The sequence below is a fragment of the Empidonax traillii genome, unplaced genomic scaffold (genome assembly GCF_003031625.1).
Source record: "Empidonax traillii isolate 1590-97213 ecotype Southwest subspecies unplaced genomic scaffold, ASM303162v1 scaffold575:size619451, whole genome shotgun sequence".
NCBI classification, from domain to species: Eukaryota; Metazoa; Chordata; class Aves; order Passeriformes; family Tyrannidae; genus Empidonax; species Empidonax traillii.
The window spans coordinates 308,217-326,805 of NW_020955768.1; the positions used below are offsets into that span (position 1 = coordinate 308,217).

General features: G+C 47.0%; 1 protein-coding gene across 2 annotated transcripts in view; it reads right to left on the reverse strand.

The window, feature by feature from the left end:
* Positions 1 to 1,472: 1,472 nt before the first annotated feature.
* SERINC3 (serine incorporator 3) overlaps positions 1,473 to 18,589 on the reverse strand; it is a 22,309-nt gene continuing 5,192 nt past the window's right edge. The window contains exons 1-11 of one of the 2 annotated variants that reach the window (XM_027898054.1): positions 13,734 to 13,750; positions 8,531 to 8,582; positions 7,955 to 8,116; positions 7,334 to 7,527; positions 6,611 to 6,690; positions 5,768 to 5,905; positions 4,868 to 5,037; positions 4,073 to 4,163; positions 3,741 to 3,918; positions 2,747 to 2,974; positions 1,473 to 2,423 (exon numbers count right to left, since the gene is read on the reverse strand). In XM_027898054.1, the coding sequence (XP_027753855.1) occupies positions 2,285 to 2,423; positions 2,747 to 2,974; positions 3,741 to 3,918; positions 4,073 to 4,163; positions 4,868 to 5,037; positions 5,768 to 5,905; positions 6,611 to 6,690; positions 7,334 to 7,527; positions 7,955 to 8,116; positions 8,531 to 8,569 (1,419 nt within the window). In that variant the 5' untranslated portion in view covers positions 8,570 to 8,582; positions 13,734 to 13,750 and the 3' untranslated portion in view covers positions 1,473 to 2,284. Of the gene's footprint in view, positions 2,424 to 2,746; positions 2,975 to 3,740; positions 3,919 to 4,072; positions 4,164 to 4,867; positions 5,038 to 5,767; positions 5,906 to 6,610; positions 6,691 to 7,333; positions 7,528 to 7,954; positions 8,117 to 8,530; positions 8,583 to 13,733; positions 13,751 to 18,589 lie in introns of those variants that run through there. The other variant, XM_027898053.1, reaches the window with a different exon arrangement.

Below are 18,589 nucleotides of genomic sequence, written 5' to 3' on the forward strand. Positions count from 1 at the left end.
GATAAAAAAAACCAAACTGCCATTTTCATCTACTTGAAATAAGGTGAAAGTTTGTGACCAGAATGTGCTGTGTGTTTTGCAGAGGTTAAATCAGATTTTTACCACATAGCAAGACAGTACCACCACAGGACTTAGGGCAGGTCAGTGGCTGCCCACGCTGCTGAACTGCCAGAACAGAGAGGTTGGTGGTTTTTTGTTGTTCTAGTGCCTCTTAATTCCAGTCACAATGTACAAATAAAAATAAATAAATAGGATGGACCATTTCTCCTAGAGGTGAAGGCCTGACAGTCTTTTCTTAATCGTCCTGCAGGGCTGGAAGTGGTGGTGTTTGGACAGTTAACTGGAGGAACAGCTACTTTGATTCCCTTATGTAATTATTAGAGAGGGAGTTGGAATACTCAAATTACAGTGTCCTTCAAAAAGAAAGAAATCTCGTGCTGTTCAGCAGAAGGCTGAGGAAGCTCTACAAAACCCACCCCCTTTTCCAGGCTTCTGTATTCTGCAAGCCTTAAACAGCAGGCAGCCTAGATCCACCTCACCCTCTTCTTTCCTCTGCTCACGGAGAAACTAAGAATAAAGAACATGATTTAACCACAATAGATAACCAGGTTTTTTGCTTGGGGTTGGTTGGGTTTTTTTCTTACAGCACCACAACCAACCTGTTCTTTTTCCCACCTGAAATAACTTTGTTTCCAGAGGTCAGGCGCTCTGCCCAGTACGTGAGCCATCCCTGCCAAATCCAACACGTCAGAAGGGAAGATACTTGAACTCCATTGGCATTGGGTGGGACAAAAGGTAGCTGCAAACTGTACATTAAAGTACTTGAATTTATACTCTTGCAAACGGGTGTTATGAGCCCTGAGGTGTTTTCAGGAACTGGCTTAAGTATTGTTTCTGTTAAATCTCATTTTGGCATGAGTTAAATCATAGTGTTCCTCGAACCAGTAATTTTGCCTTCTGTTGTACGTGGGCCTAGAGGTGTTGGGTGGTTAAGTGTACATCTTATTTTGACAAAATTTATTTTTATATTGCATTTTATAAAATGAAGTCGTCAAAAATGTGTAATTTTATGATGCATGACTGGGTAATTAAACACATTGTAACAGCTGCTAATTCGGTATTTTCAATATGTTTGCCCCGTGTCACGTTGGGATATTTTACTGTAAAAAACCAGCAACACACAAGTTTCACACTAAACACACAATTGCAACTGAGAACTCAGTTAGCAAAAGGTGTTGCTTTCTGCTGCAGAACTTAAGTTTCCTTGTACAACTGAACCTGAGCAATTTAAGAGATGGAATTTGACATTCAGAGAATCACAAGGAGGGTGCTGTTTGTTCCAAAAGAAATATGTTGTGACTGGAGAAAACAGTCAGTCACATCCCACTGGACACTGCAGCAGCTGATCGCTGTGTGTGGTATTTTCCCTCAGAGAATTAACTGCTGTAATTAACAATTAACAACTGGGCCAGTTTCAGTAGTTAGTCTGCTTTATTCAAATGAGTTTACAGTGCAAATGCCTTAGTGCGCATAATAATAATAATAATAATAATTTCATGTACAATATTTTTATAAGCCTATCAGACAAGTGAAATTAACTCATCAACAAGCTCTGTTTTTCCAACATAATCATAAAGTTGATTAAGCTACTGATACACTTACCACTCTGATAAACATACTAAAAAAGAAGTTACCATAGAAGTTGCCCCTTAGAAAGGGCAAGTCTGTTCTTAAAAAGAATTAATCAGTTTTTCAACCTCAGAGTTCTGTTCTTTCGGTGAGGAACAAAGGGCACCTTTTTTTTTCTCTTTTTGCCACAACAAAAAGTAATTTAAATAAAGTTTTCCTTTAAATAAACTTTTGCAGCGGAATGTAGAAATCAAGCAGCATGGCTTACACTTCCAGAAACTGAAGCATTAGCATACTAGTGCATTATGCTGAATATAAGTGTTCTTTAAAATATATTACTTCATATTTAGCTAAATGTTACTTCTATTCAACAGAAGGTTGTGGCTATTGGACAGAACAGATAAGTTTCGTTTGTGCTTTGACAGCACAGCTGTAGTGATTTTTAAAAATGCAGTAATAAGATAACCCTGATGAAGGTTAAAATAGATAACTGATGATAATTTTGATGCTGCATCAAGCTTTATGCAAGACGTAACTTTCCGTCCAACTGCACGTTAATATCAACGTAAGAAACAGTAACTAAAGCAATAAATGAACATTTTGGCTTTCAGCAGAAGAGTTCCTCACTTTTGTAAGCTCAGACAGCCGCAGCAAGTTAACTGAAGTCTCTATTAGTAAGGACAAGAGGAGCCACTAAGGTCCAGAGATAGAGAGCCAGACAAACCCAGCTGGAGCTTATCTTCACCCACACGGCCGGCCACTTGCTTGTCATTGTCTTGAAATCTGCATCAGGGCTAGAAAAGTGAAGATGCCAATTAGCAGATACAGAAAGCACTTTCCACTGTTCCTTGCTAGCTCTCTCCGAGTCTGAAGTTAGGGCAGTCATTTGGGACTTTCAAATGCAAAAAGCCTTTGTGAGAACACAGTGAGACAACTCAACCAGGGTGAAGAGCCAGTAACATCAGGCTGGCCTCCGACAAACTTCCCAGGAGGCCACCTGCAACCAGTTTCATATGTATCCTTCCTGCTGCTTGCTCATCTGAGGGATGGCAGCCCCACTTTGTGCCCTTGCAGTCCCCCAGGACCCACATACAGTCACTTTCCACCTCGCTCCTACCTGTACCAGTTGGTGAGCGTCATCATGATGTAAAGAGAGGCGAGGAAGAGCATGAAGTGGAAGAAGGTGTAGCTGTACTGAACGCCGTCCTTCTCGTTGTCTGTCACCCGGCGCACTTCCCCCTCCTCCGCGGCCCCGCTGCCGCTCCCCAGGGTCTCCTCCAGGATGGCAGTGTCGCTGCCAGACAGCGTCAGCTTGTTCACCTGGCTGTTACTGGAGGAGCGGATGCTGCAGGGGGACAAGGGAGCCGTGGTGAGGAGCCCTCTGACAGTGGGCTGTTGGTTGATACACCAGCAGAGCCACTCGCAAGCGGTGGGTTTTTTTTAAACCCATCTGGAAACATCAGGGAACTCCTCGAACTGTTCTCATCCAAGCTCCTGTTAACCCAAGTAAGCAGCACTCCTAGTCCAGATCACAGAATGGCCTGGGCTGGGAGGGACCTTAAAGATCTAGTTCTGACCCCCCTGCAGTGGGCAGGGACACCTTTCACTAGATCAGAGCTCCAACCACCCTGGCCTTGAAAGTTCCAGGGATGGGGCATCCATAACTTCCCTGGACAACCTGTTCCAGGGCCTCACCACCCTCAGAGTGAAAAATTTCTTCCTAATATATAATCTAAACCTTCTCTCAGTTTATGCCATTCCCCCTTGTCCTTGCAAACAGTCTCTCTCCATCTTTCTTGTAGCTCCCCTCGGGTACTGGAAGGCTGCAATTAGGCCACCCCTAAGATGCTTCTTTTCCAGGCTGAACACTCCCAGTTCTCCCAGCCTTTCCAGATGTTCCATCCCTCTAATCATCTTGTAACACCAGTTCTCTTGTCTGGATTGGGGTTGATAAAGCCTGTCCTCATCCACAGAGCTGAACACAGGTTGATGGGCCCAAGGCAGCAGCTGGGTGTGAATAAATGCAGGTACATTTTGCTCTAGACCCAGGCTCTAACAAAAGAGGCAGACAAATCCAACTGTTTATCACTGGATAGCAGTGCAGATCCTACCTGGAATACAAGAGGCAAAGGACAAAGATCACCAATCCAACAACACTCTGGGCATCCCACCACTGCAGGGACTTGGGCGGAGCGGGAGTGGCAGGGGGGACAGTGGCATTGGCTGGAACAGCTGTGGGTGCAGCTATCTGGGTGATGATGTTCAGCAAACTTGGGTTGCAGTTTCTTTCTGAAAGGAATTTCAAGGCAGATGAGAGAAATGAGCTTCCTACAAGCTGGGCAAGGTCGAAATAAATAAATAAATAAAACCAGAGTGCCCTAACACTGGCTTATTTTCCTCACAAATACCCCGGTTTAGTTCTGCAAAAAGGCAGTCTGCTTACCAGGCTCGTTGGACATGGCTGCCCAGGTGAGGTACATGGTGTAGAGGGTGATGACAGACGACTGCAGGAGCCCAGAGCGAGGCTGATGTTCCTGTTCCGAGACAGGAGAGCAGGCCAAGGTCAAAAGGGCAAGTTTTTAGCTGGGGTCGGATAGTTTTACCCTGCTGCCACAGAATCAGCAGTTCCTGGCATGAAAAGCTTTGTTTTAGGAATGCACTGGGGCTTTGCTCTATGCTCAAAAGGCTGGGAGAAACTCCTTAGGCATGTTAACTTCTGCAGCAAGCAACTCAAGCATGGAAGGAATAAGCAAACCAAATAGTTTTTCTGTAGCCAAGACTCTGTTTTGGATTCTTCCTGAGGTAATCCCAGCTTTTTAACCGATTTTGTAGGTGTCAGTCTAGCATGTGACTTGAGCAAGACCAGATCAGAATCACGTAACGTGCAAGTGTCCTCTTGTATTAAACAAGCTTACCCATAATTTCAAAGCCACAGTACTAAGACAAGAAATCTCCAGCTTATTTTGCTGCTTCCTACCAGAACCCTCACCCCCCTACAACCATGTCAGCAGTCCTCCACCTGGAAACAAAGTCCAAAACTATGTTAGCTAAAAACAAAAAAAATATGTCACTACATAGTGCATTGGTTACAGAGCAAGGTATTTTTTTTTAAAGTTCCTAGGTAGCATAGCTATGATAGACACATTTTAGAGTTCTTATGCCTGACTGAATTGGTTCTACATTCTCCCCACTTCTGCGCTTTGTTATGCCAGAAGAAAATACCAGAGAAAAACAATACCTGAACTTTTGGAAGGATAGAAACAATGGAGACAGCAACACACAGGATCATGTTAACGCTTATGAAGAACTTGTTCACAGTGCAGTCATCAGGCTTTGTGTAGAAAACGTAGAAGAGAACGACAAAAACCAGGGACAAGGCGTAGAACAAGCTTGTACAGGACAGCAGAGCTGCAATTGTTACAAGACACAGGCACTTTTAACAAGCCATCCCAAGTGACTCAATGTCCAGCCACCACTGCCATCAGACAGTCCTCACTTGGCAGGCTGGGCCAGGAAACTAAACCAGCAGAGTGCATTTTTCTTAGGTGTGGCTGAATTTCTGCTTGGAATTTAACTGATGTCAAGCCACAGTGACAAAATGAGAGTGCTTTTTGCACACTTCTCATGAGAATTATCAGCCCTGAATTCCTCCTCCTACGCTAGAGGCCACCCATTTTCATTTCCACTCTGTCATGTTCTTTCTAAGAAGCCACAAAATGCTGCTGCAGCGTTCTTAGCTGTGTGCAAAGAACCACAACAATTAGCACTTTGTAATTAGTGGCCAGCTGGGGAGCATGTGCCAAGGCAACACTTGCTGTGGCTCTGCCAGACACAAAGGAGCTCCTGGGGGACGACAGCAGGGGGGTGGCAGAGTTTAGATCCGAAGAGAACCAGGCTCTGAGCTCTGCACTCTGCACTGCAAACCCAGCAGGGCTGGTTATGGGCACTGTCAGACCTGCTGATCACGAGGCTGAAATATTTTGCATTTCATTCAGTGGGAAAAAGGCAACTCTGCAGCTTTTAATTCCATGTGTTCACAGTAAGGAGTGTAAGTGTAGCTACGTCTCCAAACTAGTAAGTGATGCTCTGCAGAGCACTGGCCAGCAGAAAAAAATCCCTGCCAGGTTCAGATTCCTACCTGCATACCAACATTTAGCATTTCCCTCATCCATTCTATCAACCCAGCTCTCATTCCAGGAGTGAGCAAAGTCCACAAGAAGCACCAGTTGGATAAGAATGAAGAAGAAGGCTCCAGAAACACCAATCCAAAACCAAGCTGCAAAAGGGAGCAAGGAAAACAGGGTTAGCTTCCATCACTCGCATGTTACCTCAGTTTAAAAAATTAAAAGCCCCTCATTATACTGCAGAGAAGTAACGAAAAAATCTGTAACTGTATTTAGAAATGCAGATGGTGTTAATCACTCTGGCCCCCATCCTGCAGAAATGTGCAAGGAGCCCCAGCTATTCAAGGCTGCAGCTGATCCTGGACAAGCTGAGCATGGGAATGCTGGGCCCAACATGTTTTCAGAATGAATGCAACATCTAACACACCATAAATTTGTGCACATAAGTGCCATCACGCCACGTTTCTTTAAGGGTCAACAACCCTTTGAAGTTGCTGTGATGTGAACAGACAGCAGAAGTTTGTCACACAGATTTTTCAGACTCTAGGGAAGTATTTAGCACTCAGTGTTCTGAGCTGCCTCCAGTCTAAGTAGTGTCAGAAGACTCAGCCCAGTGGTGACTGTTTCATGGAGTACAAAATTATTGATACCCAAAACCTATGCAGGTGAAAAGAACTTGCTGACTGCCATAACTTCAGCTGGTCACCAAAATACTGGATGAACCAAGACACTCTAAAGAAGCTGTGCAGAAACTGCACCTTCTGCAAGAGAACTTTCACTGTTGCAACTATAGCCTGGTAAGTCTGTTAAAAGGTCTGAGTTTACTCATCAGAACCAATGGTGAGTATTGACTGTACCTCTTGTGAAAGGCCCTTCGGGGATGTAAAATGCTCCAACCATGATGGCCACAATGGCAGCTATTTTGAAGAACCAGAACCTTTAAAAGAAGACAGGAGTTGTAAATACTGGTCTTAAATCTGTACACAGTAGTCATGTGCTACATGATCTGCAAGCAGCTTGGTCCTGCTCCAGCCAGGGATTTGGATCACATGGTCCTGTTGAGCAGAGAGGTCGAGGCTGTGGAATCCCCAGCCCTGGAGGTGTTCAAGGCCAGGCAAGTTCAAAGTGTCCCTGGCCACGGCAGGGGGTTGGAATGAGATGAGATTTAAGGTCCCTTCCAACCCCAGTGCTCTCCAAACATCCCTTTCCAATTAAATGACTCTATGATGATGAAGTCACCTAGCCCAGAACTAACCCACTTAAATCAGGAAATCAGGGATTGGCAATCAGGAAGCAGTTTCTGCTGGCTGAGTCACACTGCGAGCGACCCAGTGAGTGTCAGAGGCAATCTCACACCTCTGTGGGAGCACAGAGGGGTGCCCAGAGCACTGCCCTTTTGGCTACCCCACCTCAGAGCAGGACACTCAATCAGTACATTGAACATCTGGCATAGGAAGCTTTTGGGGAGACCAAAGCACTGCTCTGTGCTCAGCCCAAAAGGAACTTGAGGCTGTAAAAAACCAGTTTGCCGGTGTGTTCAGCAGAGAAACAGGAGCCCACCAGCTGGCTCAGCCCCTTACCCGTTGTGAATGGAGGCTCTGGGGTCGTTACTTGTCTTCACCTCTATCATGAGCAGGGAGAGCAGGAAGAAGAACACGGCCATGGCAAAGCTGACCCTGTACACAGCCCTGTACCCCACGAACACGTCACAGCTCACAAAGCCCTCCAGGTGGGGCAGCCGGGTGTGGAGCCCCTCATCACAAAATCCAGGGATCTGGGGGAAGACAGTTCACTTGTGAGTTGGTGCATTTGCAATCGCCTTCTTTAAGCCCTGGAACAGGCACTGCTTTCAGTCAACTGCCCTCTGGGAGACCTGAGAACAAAGGGCCTCGTGCTCAGGCCTCATTATTGCCTGGCTTTACCAGCGTCAACACTTCTCTTCCAGGAAGATTAAGATACCACAGCAGCAGGCCCCTTATAACAGCTGACCACCTCCAGGTCTGCTCAAGTTTCAGAGACCAGGCATGTGCTAAAAAAGGCACATTCACTGAATCTGCTGTTTCAGCTCCAAGCCTCTCAGCTCGGGGAACAAGGGCACTTGGGTGTTGGTGCCTTTCACATAACCCAGTGAAGAAAATCAATAGCCACTGGCACAAGTAATGGCTTTTCAAACAGCCAGAAAGAGGTTTTCCCCTCCCTACCTTTTTCAGCTGCTCTTCCATGCCTGGCGCCAGCATGATGCAGGCAAGCACAGTGCTGAGGAGGAGGAGGAAGGCATAGATGAGACGTGTCACCGTCGAATTCTTGCTGTTGGGACAACATCGGCACAGCAAACACGAGGCACCGCTGCACAGACAAGGGATCTGAAGGGCAGAGACAGGAACAGTAAGGGCATTTCCCTCGCAGCTGACACCGGGGTGTCCGGCGACGGCGAGAGGAAAACCCGAGCTCCATCTGGAGACACTCTCTGGCCCGACCGCACCGATAAACGCTACTCGGCGCTTCTGACACACAGCGTGTGTGCGAACACCCGCAGATAACCCCGAATATCGCCTTGGCTACCCCTGGGCGGGCCCGGCCCGGGGACGGAGCGAGATCGCTCAGCCGGGCCCCGCTCTGCCCGAGGGGCCGCCATGGCGGCTCAGGCCGCGCCGGGGCACACCGGGCGGTCATCGGCCCCGCCGCAGGCACCGCTGCGGGCCAGGCGCGCTCCCCGGGCTGTCGGGGAGGCTCGGGGTGGGAAGGGGGTGTTCGGGGGGCAGAGGACCCGCACTCACCCAGCTGGCCAGCGAGCACACACCCAGCACGGCCCCCATGGCGCCGCTCCTGCTTCCGCCCACACCCCGCGGCCTCAGGGGGCGGGGCGGGCCGGGCGCCGCTGCCACCGCCCATTGGCTGCCGGCCCACCCGGAGGAGCCTGCCCGCCAATGAGAAGGCGGGACGGTGGCAAAGGGCGGGGTCGGGCACTTGTTGTTTATCAACAACGCTTCCGCCTTCGCCCAGGGGAGACGGGGCGCTGATTGGTCCAGACGCCGGGAGGGGGCGGTTCCTCCGGCAAAGCAGCCAATGAGCGGGGCTGATCTCCCTCTCGCTGCGGCCGCTGGGGGCGCTCGGCGGCTCCTCTGCGAGCGCGGGCGTTGCCATGGCAACAGCGCCGGTCACCGGGATGTCACCGGGAGGGGACGGGGACACTGCTGTCACCTCCCTCCCTTCCCAGGACATGGGGACACTGCTGTCACCTCCCTCCCTGCCCAAAGCACGGGGACACTGCTGTCACCTCCCTCCCTGCCCAGGCCATGGGACACCACTGACACCAGGGCTGCAAAATCTCTCAGGGCAGGGTCAGAACTGACCAGCTGGAGTTAGAGGATGTTTTCTGGCTGTAGCAATTCCAGCTATTGCACATCACTTCCCGCTGTGCCAGACCCTTCTTACCTTCACAAAGTCCCTGGTCAGACACTCTGCTTTCACCACAGAAAGGGACGAAGAGTCAGAGTGACAGCTTTATTGCCATCTAAAATTGCCAAGAAATGATAAAGAGCATCCAGTAAACCAGCCACTTATTTTCCAGAGCAGCTTTAACACTCAGAATTTATGAGCATTGTGTTAACAATATCATCTCTCTTGTAATCAGCCTTATTCATGGAGATACACGGGCTTCTTTCAGAAAAAGGTCACTCCATAAATCATAAAATAAATCATAAATCATTGAAACTGTGCTTCCTTCAGAAAACATATGAGCTTTTACTTTATTGTTAACATATTTTTATTACCCTTGTCTTTGCACCAGCTGGATCTCTAAGAAAGCTTTTGCCACGTCCCTGCTCCTTCACTGTTTGTTCCAGTGAACGGATGCAGGACAAAGGCACAATCCCAAATTCTGTGTTCCCTTCCCATTGGTCATGGTAAATAATTCCATAGGTATTTTACTAATACAGTGATGAAACTCATCTAAATCCTCAGTCCTTGAATGTTTTCTTCACAGGACATTTATGAGCCAAATAGTTTCGTTAAGTGCTGTGGGATCCTCCACTGGGTTAAGCTGGGCAGAGACAAAGGATACAGACAAAGAGCTTTTTCCTTCCACTGTTCACGTAACAGGAGATTTCCAAACGCTCGTTTTGCTTTCCAAAATAACCCCCCTTCTGATCCTGCATCACATCACCTCAAACCCTACGTGCTTAACAGGAGATAAGGGTGAAGTCAGCCCAGGGACTGTCAGCTCTGGGAACGAGACAGGATATGGCAGGAGGTTATCCTGGTCTGTCCAAAAATACCCTGCCCTGGCACGTTAATCAGCTCTGACAGCAGAGTGACACGGTGCATCCCTCCTGCAGCCACACTTCACATCCCCTGCATGTGTGAGCTGAAATGCCTAGAATAAACCCCTTGAAATGAGGTAATATTTGAAGGAAATGTGTCAGATTTAGTCACTGGAAAGTGGTTCTCTGCAGTTCTTTGTGCAGCTGAGCTCATAAAAAGATGCCACTCAAGCTTGTGCGTTCGTGCTATTCTTGTTACTCTCAAGGGTCTCCTTTCTGTGATAACAAAAACGCAGAACTTTTCCTGATGTTCCCCAGAGTATTTGAAGGTTCCTGCTCTGCATGTGCTGTGTTTTTGCAGGTAACAGGTCCCACAGGCAGTTTATAATCCTCTGACCGTCCAGAATCTTTTGGTCTGGTGAAGGAAAGTGCAAAATGTTTCTACACAGACTCATATACAGGTCTGAACATCTTACTGTGCTCTGGCCAGCCTAAAGTTCCAAATCTTAAGGTATCAGCATCAGCTTTCTAATATAACCCCACTAATTACTGGATTTCTGTAAAGTATTTCTATTTCTGTTTCTATTTATATCTGTGCTTTGATTGGATCTCTAGAGCATAAAAAAAAAACTGCAAAGTTTTTTTCAGGACAACTGCTTTTCCAGCTGTTTGGTCCAGACTGTGGGCTGAGCTCTGCTCCACCATCCAGATTTTAAACACTGCTCTGAGAACAGCTGTCAAAGCCCTCCATCCACGAGGAGGTTATCACTAGGTAATGGGCTACAGCTGGAACCACCAGTGGGTTTAATTAGCCCTTAAACGATCAGAATTAACAGCTTCTACAAAATCATGATGTTCCAGCAGGGTAGAAAGTCCTGCCAAGTGTGCATATTGTTAAACTTCTGGCTGACTTTCAGTGGGGTCTGATGTAACTGTGGATGCAGGGGGGGACGTGCAGAGGCCAAGGTGAGCTGTCTGCTGCCATTCCCTGGGGACACACGGGGGAGCAGAGCCAACAGCGTGGCTCTTCTCTACTGGCTTCACCCTCACAACCCCCTGCCATCTGAGACCGAGAAAAGTCAGCGTAGTCCATGCTCTGGAGTCTTCAAACACCCAACCCGCTTTTCCCCACAGTCCTTCGCTCACGATTTTGTAATTCTCTTCTTGCCTTGACTGCGTGCTCTGTGACTGCATTAGCACCTGCCTCTGCACTTCTTAGGCTCTCTATTTTCCTATCATGTCATGGATCCGTGAGTCATCTTATTTGTGATCTGCTGAGCTGAGTGAGAGTCACAGTGGAGTTGTGTGCTTCAAGGCCATTAGTAACGCGGCTCAAACTTGCATAATATATCCTTCTGTGCCTAAATCCCTGAGAGATTGAGTAACTGTTTTCTTTTTCACCCCAAGTGACTATGCAACTGCGTGAGTCACCGCTGTTATGATAGAGGAATTGTAATCTTGTGTCTTTCCAGTTTTGTTTGGCCAGAAATTTATTTTATAGGACACCTTTCTTCAGTCTCCTCTAAGTCTTTATATGTCACCAGAGACCTTTTCACTGACTTCAATTCACTTAAGATCATGTGCTCCGACCTGGAAATTGCATTAGATTAGGTTATGGGTGAAACAGATGGAGAGAAATGTTCACCTTTATCCAACACCCTGGAATGATATTACTGAGCTCTTTCATCCCATTATTTATGGAAGCATTAGTGAAACTTAAACGTACTGAAAAGCGTTGAAATAACGGTAAATAAAAGCTTATTAAAAAAACCAACACCAAAACATAAACAGAGATGGATTGGAGGGAATATTTTGTACGAAAGATCTGCAGTGACATCTGTGAATGAACCACGGAAAGAACAAGCAACAGATGGCTGGTGAAAAGGAGGAGGGAGCGAACCTTTTGTGACAGGTGGACGTGGTAGTTCTGCAAGAAGCAGGGGGTGCTCAGCCAGGGCCCTCTGGGGAGCAGGATCTGCCCCAGAAGGGTCTGGCACCGTTGGGGCAGCTTTAGCCCTGCACCAACCGAGCTGGCAAGGACTGTCCCAGGAGCAGCCTGGGAGCCAGAGGCATTGCTGGAGCTGGCACCTTCCCCCAGGGCAGAGCCCCTGCCCCTCCTGGCACAGCTGAGCTGAGCTCAGGTCTGGTGCTGGAGCTCCTCAGGCTCTCCAGGACATCAAGGACCCTGCTTTGTAGCCACTTCAAGAGCAGGCAGCCACCAAGCAAACCAGTCTTGCACTCCAAGCACACTTAAAATGTTGCTGAGTTTATTGTTTCAAATGGTTCCGTGCCTTTTCCTTGCCTGATAAATTATTTTTTTATCAAGTCAGGATTTATTTCCCCTGTCTCTGTGACCCCATCTCTCCCCTGAGAGCCTGCACTGAAATCCAGCTGGCCAGCCTTCGTGTATCAGCGGCGGCTGCAGCACAACAGCTCTGAGTGAAAGAACAGTGGGAGGAAAAGTCAGGAATTTCTGGATTTAATCCTGCCTTGAGCAGTGACGAGTTGTGTGGCTTTAGGTGAGCCACAGGGCTGTGTGAGTCAACATGTAATGTGAGAAAATGAGCATATCCCAGGGTCGTGGCAGACTCTGTTCATTCATCTTTCAATGCAGCTTAAAATCTGATGAGTGCCTGATGCATTTTTTTTTCTTGTACTAAAAAGAGCAGTACAGAATCATAGTGGACGTGATAATTTCTTTTAGCTGGAGATTTTCCCCTCCTCCTCTTCCATTGTCCCCCACACTGGTGCTGCTGCTTTCCAAGATGCTCTGCAGCCAGTGAAACAGTTCTTTCTCATAAATCTTTTAAATCATGTAAATCCTCCCAGCGTACCAGCTGACATTTCAGATGTTGCATTTTTGCATTTGTGCCAGGAAGCTTTGAGCATGTTGCAGTTGCTCATGTTGTTGAATTTTTTTTTTAAAGGAGGCAAAACAGTTCCTTCCTCTTGTATCTCCAGCAGAGACTGTTCCTCCTTGAGAAAGGAGTTCACATGATCCTATAGATGCGTCAGATAAATCCCTTCCCACGTTTGATATTTGCTAAGTTGAATGATTGTTATTCCAAAGCCAATAGCTGGGATGGTTGTGTGATTTAACATCTCCAGAGCAATTTTTTTCTTCTGTTCACAAGCTTTAAAGAAATAAAGTCTAAAAATGAAAGCCTTCGACTCAGAAAGACTCAGTAACCAAACACTCTCAGCCACATTATCTTCACAAATATTTCTCCCTGTTTGTTTGTTTAAAGCCGGCCAAGAGTTCCAGAAATACTTTTAAGATAACAAAAACGGGCATCCAGCTCAGAAAGGAACTCTGTATTTAGAAACTCTGAAATACTACTGGGGGGGGGGGGGGGGACTGTGCTGTTAACTCTTTTCTGGTTGCTCTGAGCCTCCATGGCATTGGAGAATGAGTCATGACATTCTTCTTTACCTCAATGTTTTTCCCATCCTGGATGATTTAGAAGAAAAAGTACCCTGGGGAGGTCTAATAATACAATCCCATCCTAGTCACATCTCTGGGTTCAAGAGGGCTGTTGCCTGAGGGAGTGTAAATCAAACAGTTTGCAGAAGGCAGAGCAGGGCAAGGGCTGACAAGGCTCAGTATTCACGGTGTCCACGTGCACTGGGGGCAGAAACAGCCACAAGCTTAATCCTGGAAGGGAAGGAAGGGGAAGAACTGAGGGCTGAGTGTTGGTTTATCAGGAGATCTTACAACCAGCTTCCTGCTGTAGAACACACTTGAGAACAGTGAACCTTTACTAGAAATGCACACAGTCATTTTAAAATGTACGTGAAGTGGGTGGCGTCATTGCAAAACCGAGCGTGTCCAGAGGAAACAAAAGCAGGTCACTGGGCTAAGCCTGACGTGCTCAGGTGTTTCAGGGGCAGAAGCAGAGTCATTTCCCCTGAGTACAAGTAACAGTTCAGTTCTGAATTTGCTGGCTTTTTGAGGTAATGGCAGAAGCTTCTTCAGGCTTTCTGCAGGGCAGCTTACAGTTTTTAGCTGAAAGGTGTGTTAGTATAACTGTGTGTTAGTATAACTGTATACAGTGTAAAGGGTATTTATATACATATATGCATAATGTATACACACACACACAGAGTATTTGTTTTGAGGAGTTTGTGCAGAACCTGATGCCTTGACAGGCCCCCAGTGCAGTTCTCGTGGATATTTTCTTTTCAAAGCTGTTTTGTTCCAAACACGTATTTAAGCATCGTTACAGTCCTCAGACAATTTCACGCAAGATCCATCAAAGCAAAGCCTCTGTGTGTGTCAGAAAATTCCACCACACTAACGGTGGTTTCTGGGCTGAGAAACAGCCCCTGCAGAGCCTGCTCTGCCTCTGGGCAGTGAAGGTGGACACACGGGGTGAACTGCTCTCTGATACCTGATCTACCACCATTCCCTTAGTCCTGACCTCTACTTACTGTCACGGGAGCTTTGATGTCTTATTTTTAGATGAGCTTTTTTGTGGTTTTAAATTTAAAGTCTGATTGTGGACAGGCATTAATTTCAGTGAAAAAAAAAACCAGTGTGTGCAAAACACGCTGGTCAGCGAGGAACGTGCTGGGCAAGGGTAATCTCTGCCTGTAGGGGTTGAAATGTAGTTACTGTTTTATGGTTGGGCACCAGCTGATGGTAAGATGTTGCTTAACTGAAGAGGCATTATTTACTGTTAATAAAACTGATACCATGACACATTCCTTATGGCGTAGATGTGCTATCATATCTTGGCAACGGTAGCAGAAGAAATTATTCTGCCTGGCTTGCAGTCTTTTCTTTATTGTAAAAGGCAAAATAATGAGGCTGTAATTACCCAGTTTGGAACTAAATGAACCCAACTGAAAGTGCTGAATGATTCAAGATGACTCCTAACTGCTTCCCAAACGTGGCTTGTTTGGATACCAGCACTGCCAGTGTCACCTCCTGGCTCTTGCTGGGCTGGACCCACAGCCAGCAGGCACAGCTCAGTCGTTTGGACTGTGGTGATGTCCCAGTTTGAAATGCCAGTGAACAAATAGTGGTAAAAATGCCACAAGCCTTGCCAGAATGACCTGTTTACATGAGGAAGTCAGCATGCAGCAAATAAGGATGAAATTCGTAGCACATAAATCTCCTCATAGTGATTTTTGGGGTAAGGGACCCTATCACATAGTAGTTTACTCCAAAATACTAATTACTTTGCAGGTGGGATCTCCCACTTCTTCCTCCACCATCCAACATTTCAATATCAAATCTAGGAGTTTTCTTTAATTTTGCATCTTAACTTTATCTAATGAACAAGTATGTTCAATGAGTCTTCTTTTTTTTTTTTTTTCCTTTGTGCAAACAAAGATGGCAAAAGCAGGCCTGTTATGCCATTAATTCTAGTTCTAGGATTCACACAATTTTTTTTTAGCTAGCAGACTAACTTCCCACATTGGCTTAGACACTGAAAATATATATAAAAATAATGACACAACTATCCCACCAGTGGCTGGCTGCACCTCCAGCAGGTCACATCACTGCAGTCACTGCTGTGTGCAGAGAGGAGCTGTTGAGCAGCACAGCAATTGGGGTGAAGGGTACTTTGGCATTTTTTACTGCTCACTCAGTATTAGAGGGCAAAGAACCAGACCCAGACAAATGCAGACTTTTAGATAGAATATGACTGCAAATTTCTGGCCCAAGACAGCCTGGATTGTGGCTTTTATTAAAGGGTCTTTTACAAGACCTTCTTGTAAGACAACTTGGGATTGTACAGAGCTAAGGTTTTAATGTACAGCTCGAGGAAGCTGATGTCTACTTAAATGCCACTGCTAGGTTATTCTAGTGATGGATAATCTGGATAAAGATACTTGATGCTGTATCAGGCAGTTTTACAAAGCTGAAAACAGTTGCTTGAGATATGTCATAAAAGGAAATTATTTAATCCACAAAAGTAAGTGGCAACTGAGATCCGTAGGAAAACTTTAAACGCTGTGTCTCAAAAGCTGTAATCCTGCATAAAAGTGAAATTTTTACTCCTGTCCAAGAAAACTCAGCCCAGCTTTGGAAGAAGCAAGAATCTGAAACAGAAACAGTGAATGGCTGTGCTACTGCCATGGAGGAGCTGCAGTAACAGCGCAGACAAGGTTGATGTTCTGGGCCGGGGGAAAATCTGTCTCTGTGGCAGTCCTTTAGCCTCCTGTTCCTCCACCAGCCACCTGCCAAGAGGAGCTGATAGTACCTCTTCTCCTTTAATTTTGTTGGTAAGGAACAACAGGGCTCTGTTAGCCCCTGTGTCCACCCTGTGGTGGCAGAACCCTCCTCTGGGCCACTCGATATGCAGGGCAGCCCCATCACCTTTGTTTACCTTCCTGTGTCAGCCACTGCACACCTGGGCAGCACCTCAGACCCAGGGCACGTTCCCAGTGTGGTGCTGGGAGCAGGAGGCTGTGTGCAGTGTCCAGGGAAATGCTCCCAGGTCACCAGGCAAACCCTGTTTTTATTTCATGGACACTGTCAGCACAAACAGAATATTTTGTTCCCTGTTCAGAACACGGAGCTCTTCCCATGGAGCACCCTGAACTCTGCTGCTCTCAGACCAAATCACAGGGACAATGCAGCCCCCCCAGCCTCAGCCTCCAGGGCCTTGGGAAGAGCTGGAATCGATAAATGGCACCAAGGGTGACACGGAAACAGCCTTGTTGGGCTCCTCCTCCATGTGCAGTGCTCAGCTGCCCCAGGAGAAGGCATCCAGTTACTCCCTTCATCAACAGACATGGAAAGCAAGGAAACATGCCAGGAGGTTAGGCTGAACCTTCTCCTGACCACAGGTAGAGGATGAGTGTACATGGTGAAGCCTGAAGTCCTTTGGCTCACAACAGATGATTAATAACCTGAGTTTGATCCCCCAGCATTCCAGAGCAGGAGTCCCACCTTCAAACTCCATGGAATAAAATCACATGAAAGCCCATTTAGCTGAGAGCACAAGTTAGAATCAAAATATTTACATGGCTGCTGCACATCAGCAAAAGGAATCCTTGTCTGGTTGCCAAACACTGGTGAACAATCAGAACTGTTGGCTGGGTGGCTCTGGCACTGACAGGTATGACTATTTTCTTCTCATTTGTCATCATACCCCTTTGCTCTCCAAAAGGCAGAAGCACAAGTGCCAACCCAGCCTGCCACTTGTTTTCTCCCAGCTACACTCTCTAGCAGAATCACAGGGACAAAGGGAAGAAGTACCTGTTTGTGGGACTCAGGGCATCTCCTTCCTCCCTGCCAGCAGCACCTGAGCAGTCATTCATGATCAGCTTAAGCCATACCTCTCCTGCTGCACCTTCTCATCCTGACAATCATCTGTACATCTGACCCTTCCTAGCAAGCAGAATGAACCTATTTAATTAAGACTTGCACATTCTCCCCCCCTCTGCACACACCTCTGAGCCAACAAAGATGTTATTCATGCTGTGTCCCAGACAAGAGAGCTTTCACCAGTGGGATGATTTTCTGGTGAAGCATGTGCTGGATGCATGACTGTGTTGGAGAAGCTTCTGGAGTCCTTTAGACAAACGAATCCCTGACCCAGCGGGATTTAGGAGTGTTTTGTAGCCTCTGTGCCACGAGCAGCTGCCGTGCTTGCCCCTGTCAGCAGCAGGTAAAGTGCCTCTTAATACAAAATATGCGAGGGAGCTTGGAATGGGCTGTGGGACCCCTCGGGTAAATCGTGTCCTAGGGCAGTGCTGTCACTGCCTGGAGACTCTGGCTTGCCATGAGAGCCGAGTTTGAGACCTGCTGGTACTTGTGGCAGTTGCAAAGAGACAACTGTCAAGTGACTGGTTTTGCAAGAGCCTTTGGACAGAAGGAATTTAGCAGAAACGAAGCCTTAGAGGGCAAGGGTGCATGTCCACTATGGGCTTTGAAGTGGGCTTTGGGGACTATTAAAGAAAAAGCTAATTTATTTCCCAAACCGAATGCATTCCCTAGGGAAAAAGCAAAAAAAAAAAAAAAGTTTGGGCTGAGACTCCAACCTATCCAGTTGGGACAAACCTTTTGGAGGTGTTTGCCTCAGAGAGAGAGGAGATGAGGTCCGTGGGGAGAAGTGGCCGGGAAGGGGGAAGGGACGAGTGAAATTGCCCAGAAGCGAAGCACAGCCACTCACTTTGCAATGAAAAGCTTTATCATCTCTGCACAGATTAGAGGAGCTAAAAATAGCTGCAGCTCAAAGTAAACAGTTTTTTGAGCGTGCTCTGCCCTGCTGGAACACCAGCCCCACACCACGCCGTGCCAGCAGCCACGACCGTGTCCCTGCTGTCCCAGTGCCCAGAGGGGCTCCCCACAGCCAGGCTCGACTCCTCCACCCTCCCTGCTGATAGGGGTGACCCTGGAGGGTCACTAATGAGTTTAGCCTCATTACAAGCTCTTTTTTTGTGTGTTTCACTTGTTGAACCCTTCTGGATGAGCAACTTCTATAAAAACAAAATGGGTCTGAAGGCTGGGTAATTCATTCACACATCCCGACACCCACTCTCTCTTTCTAAATCAACAGCAAACTGTGTCCTTCCCTTGACAGCAAAAAGAGTGGCTTGTCACTAAAGCTGCTTTTA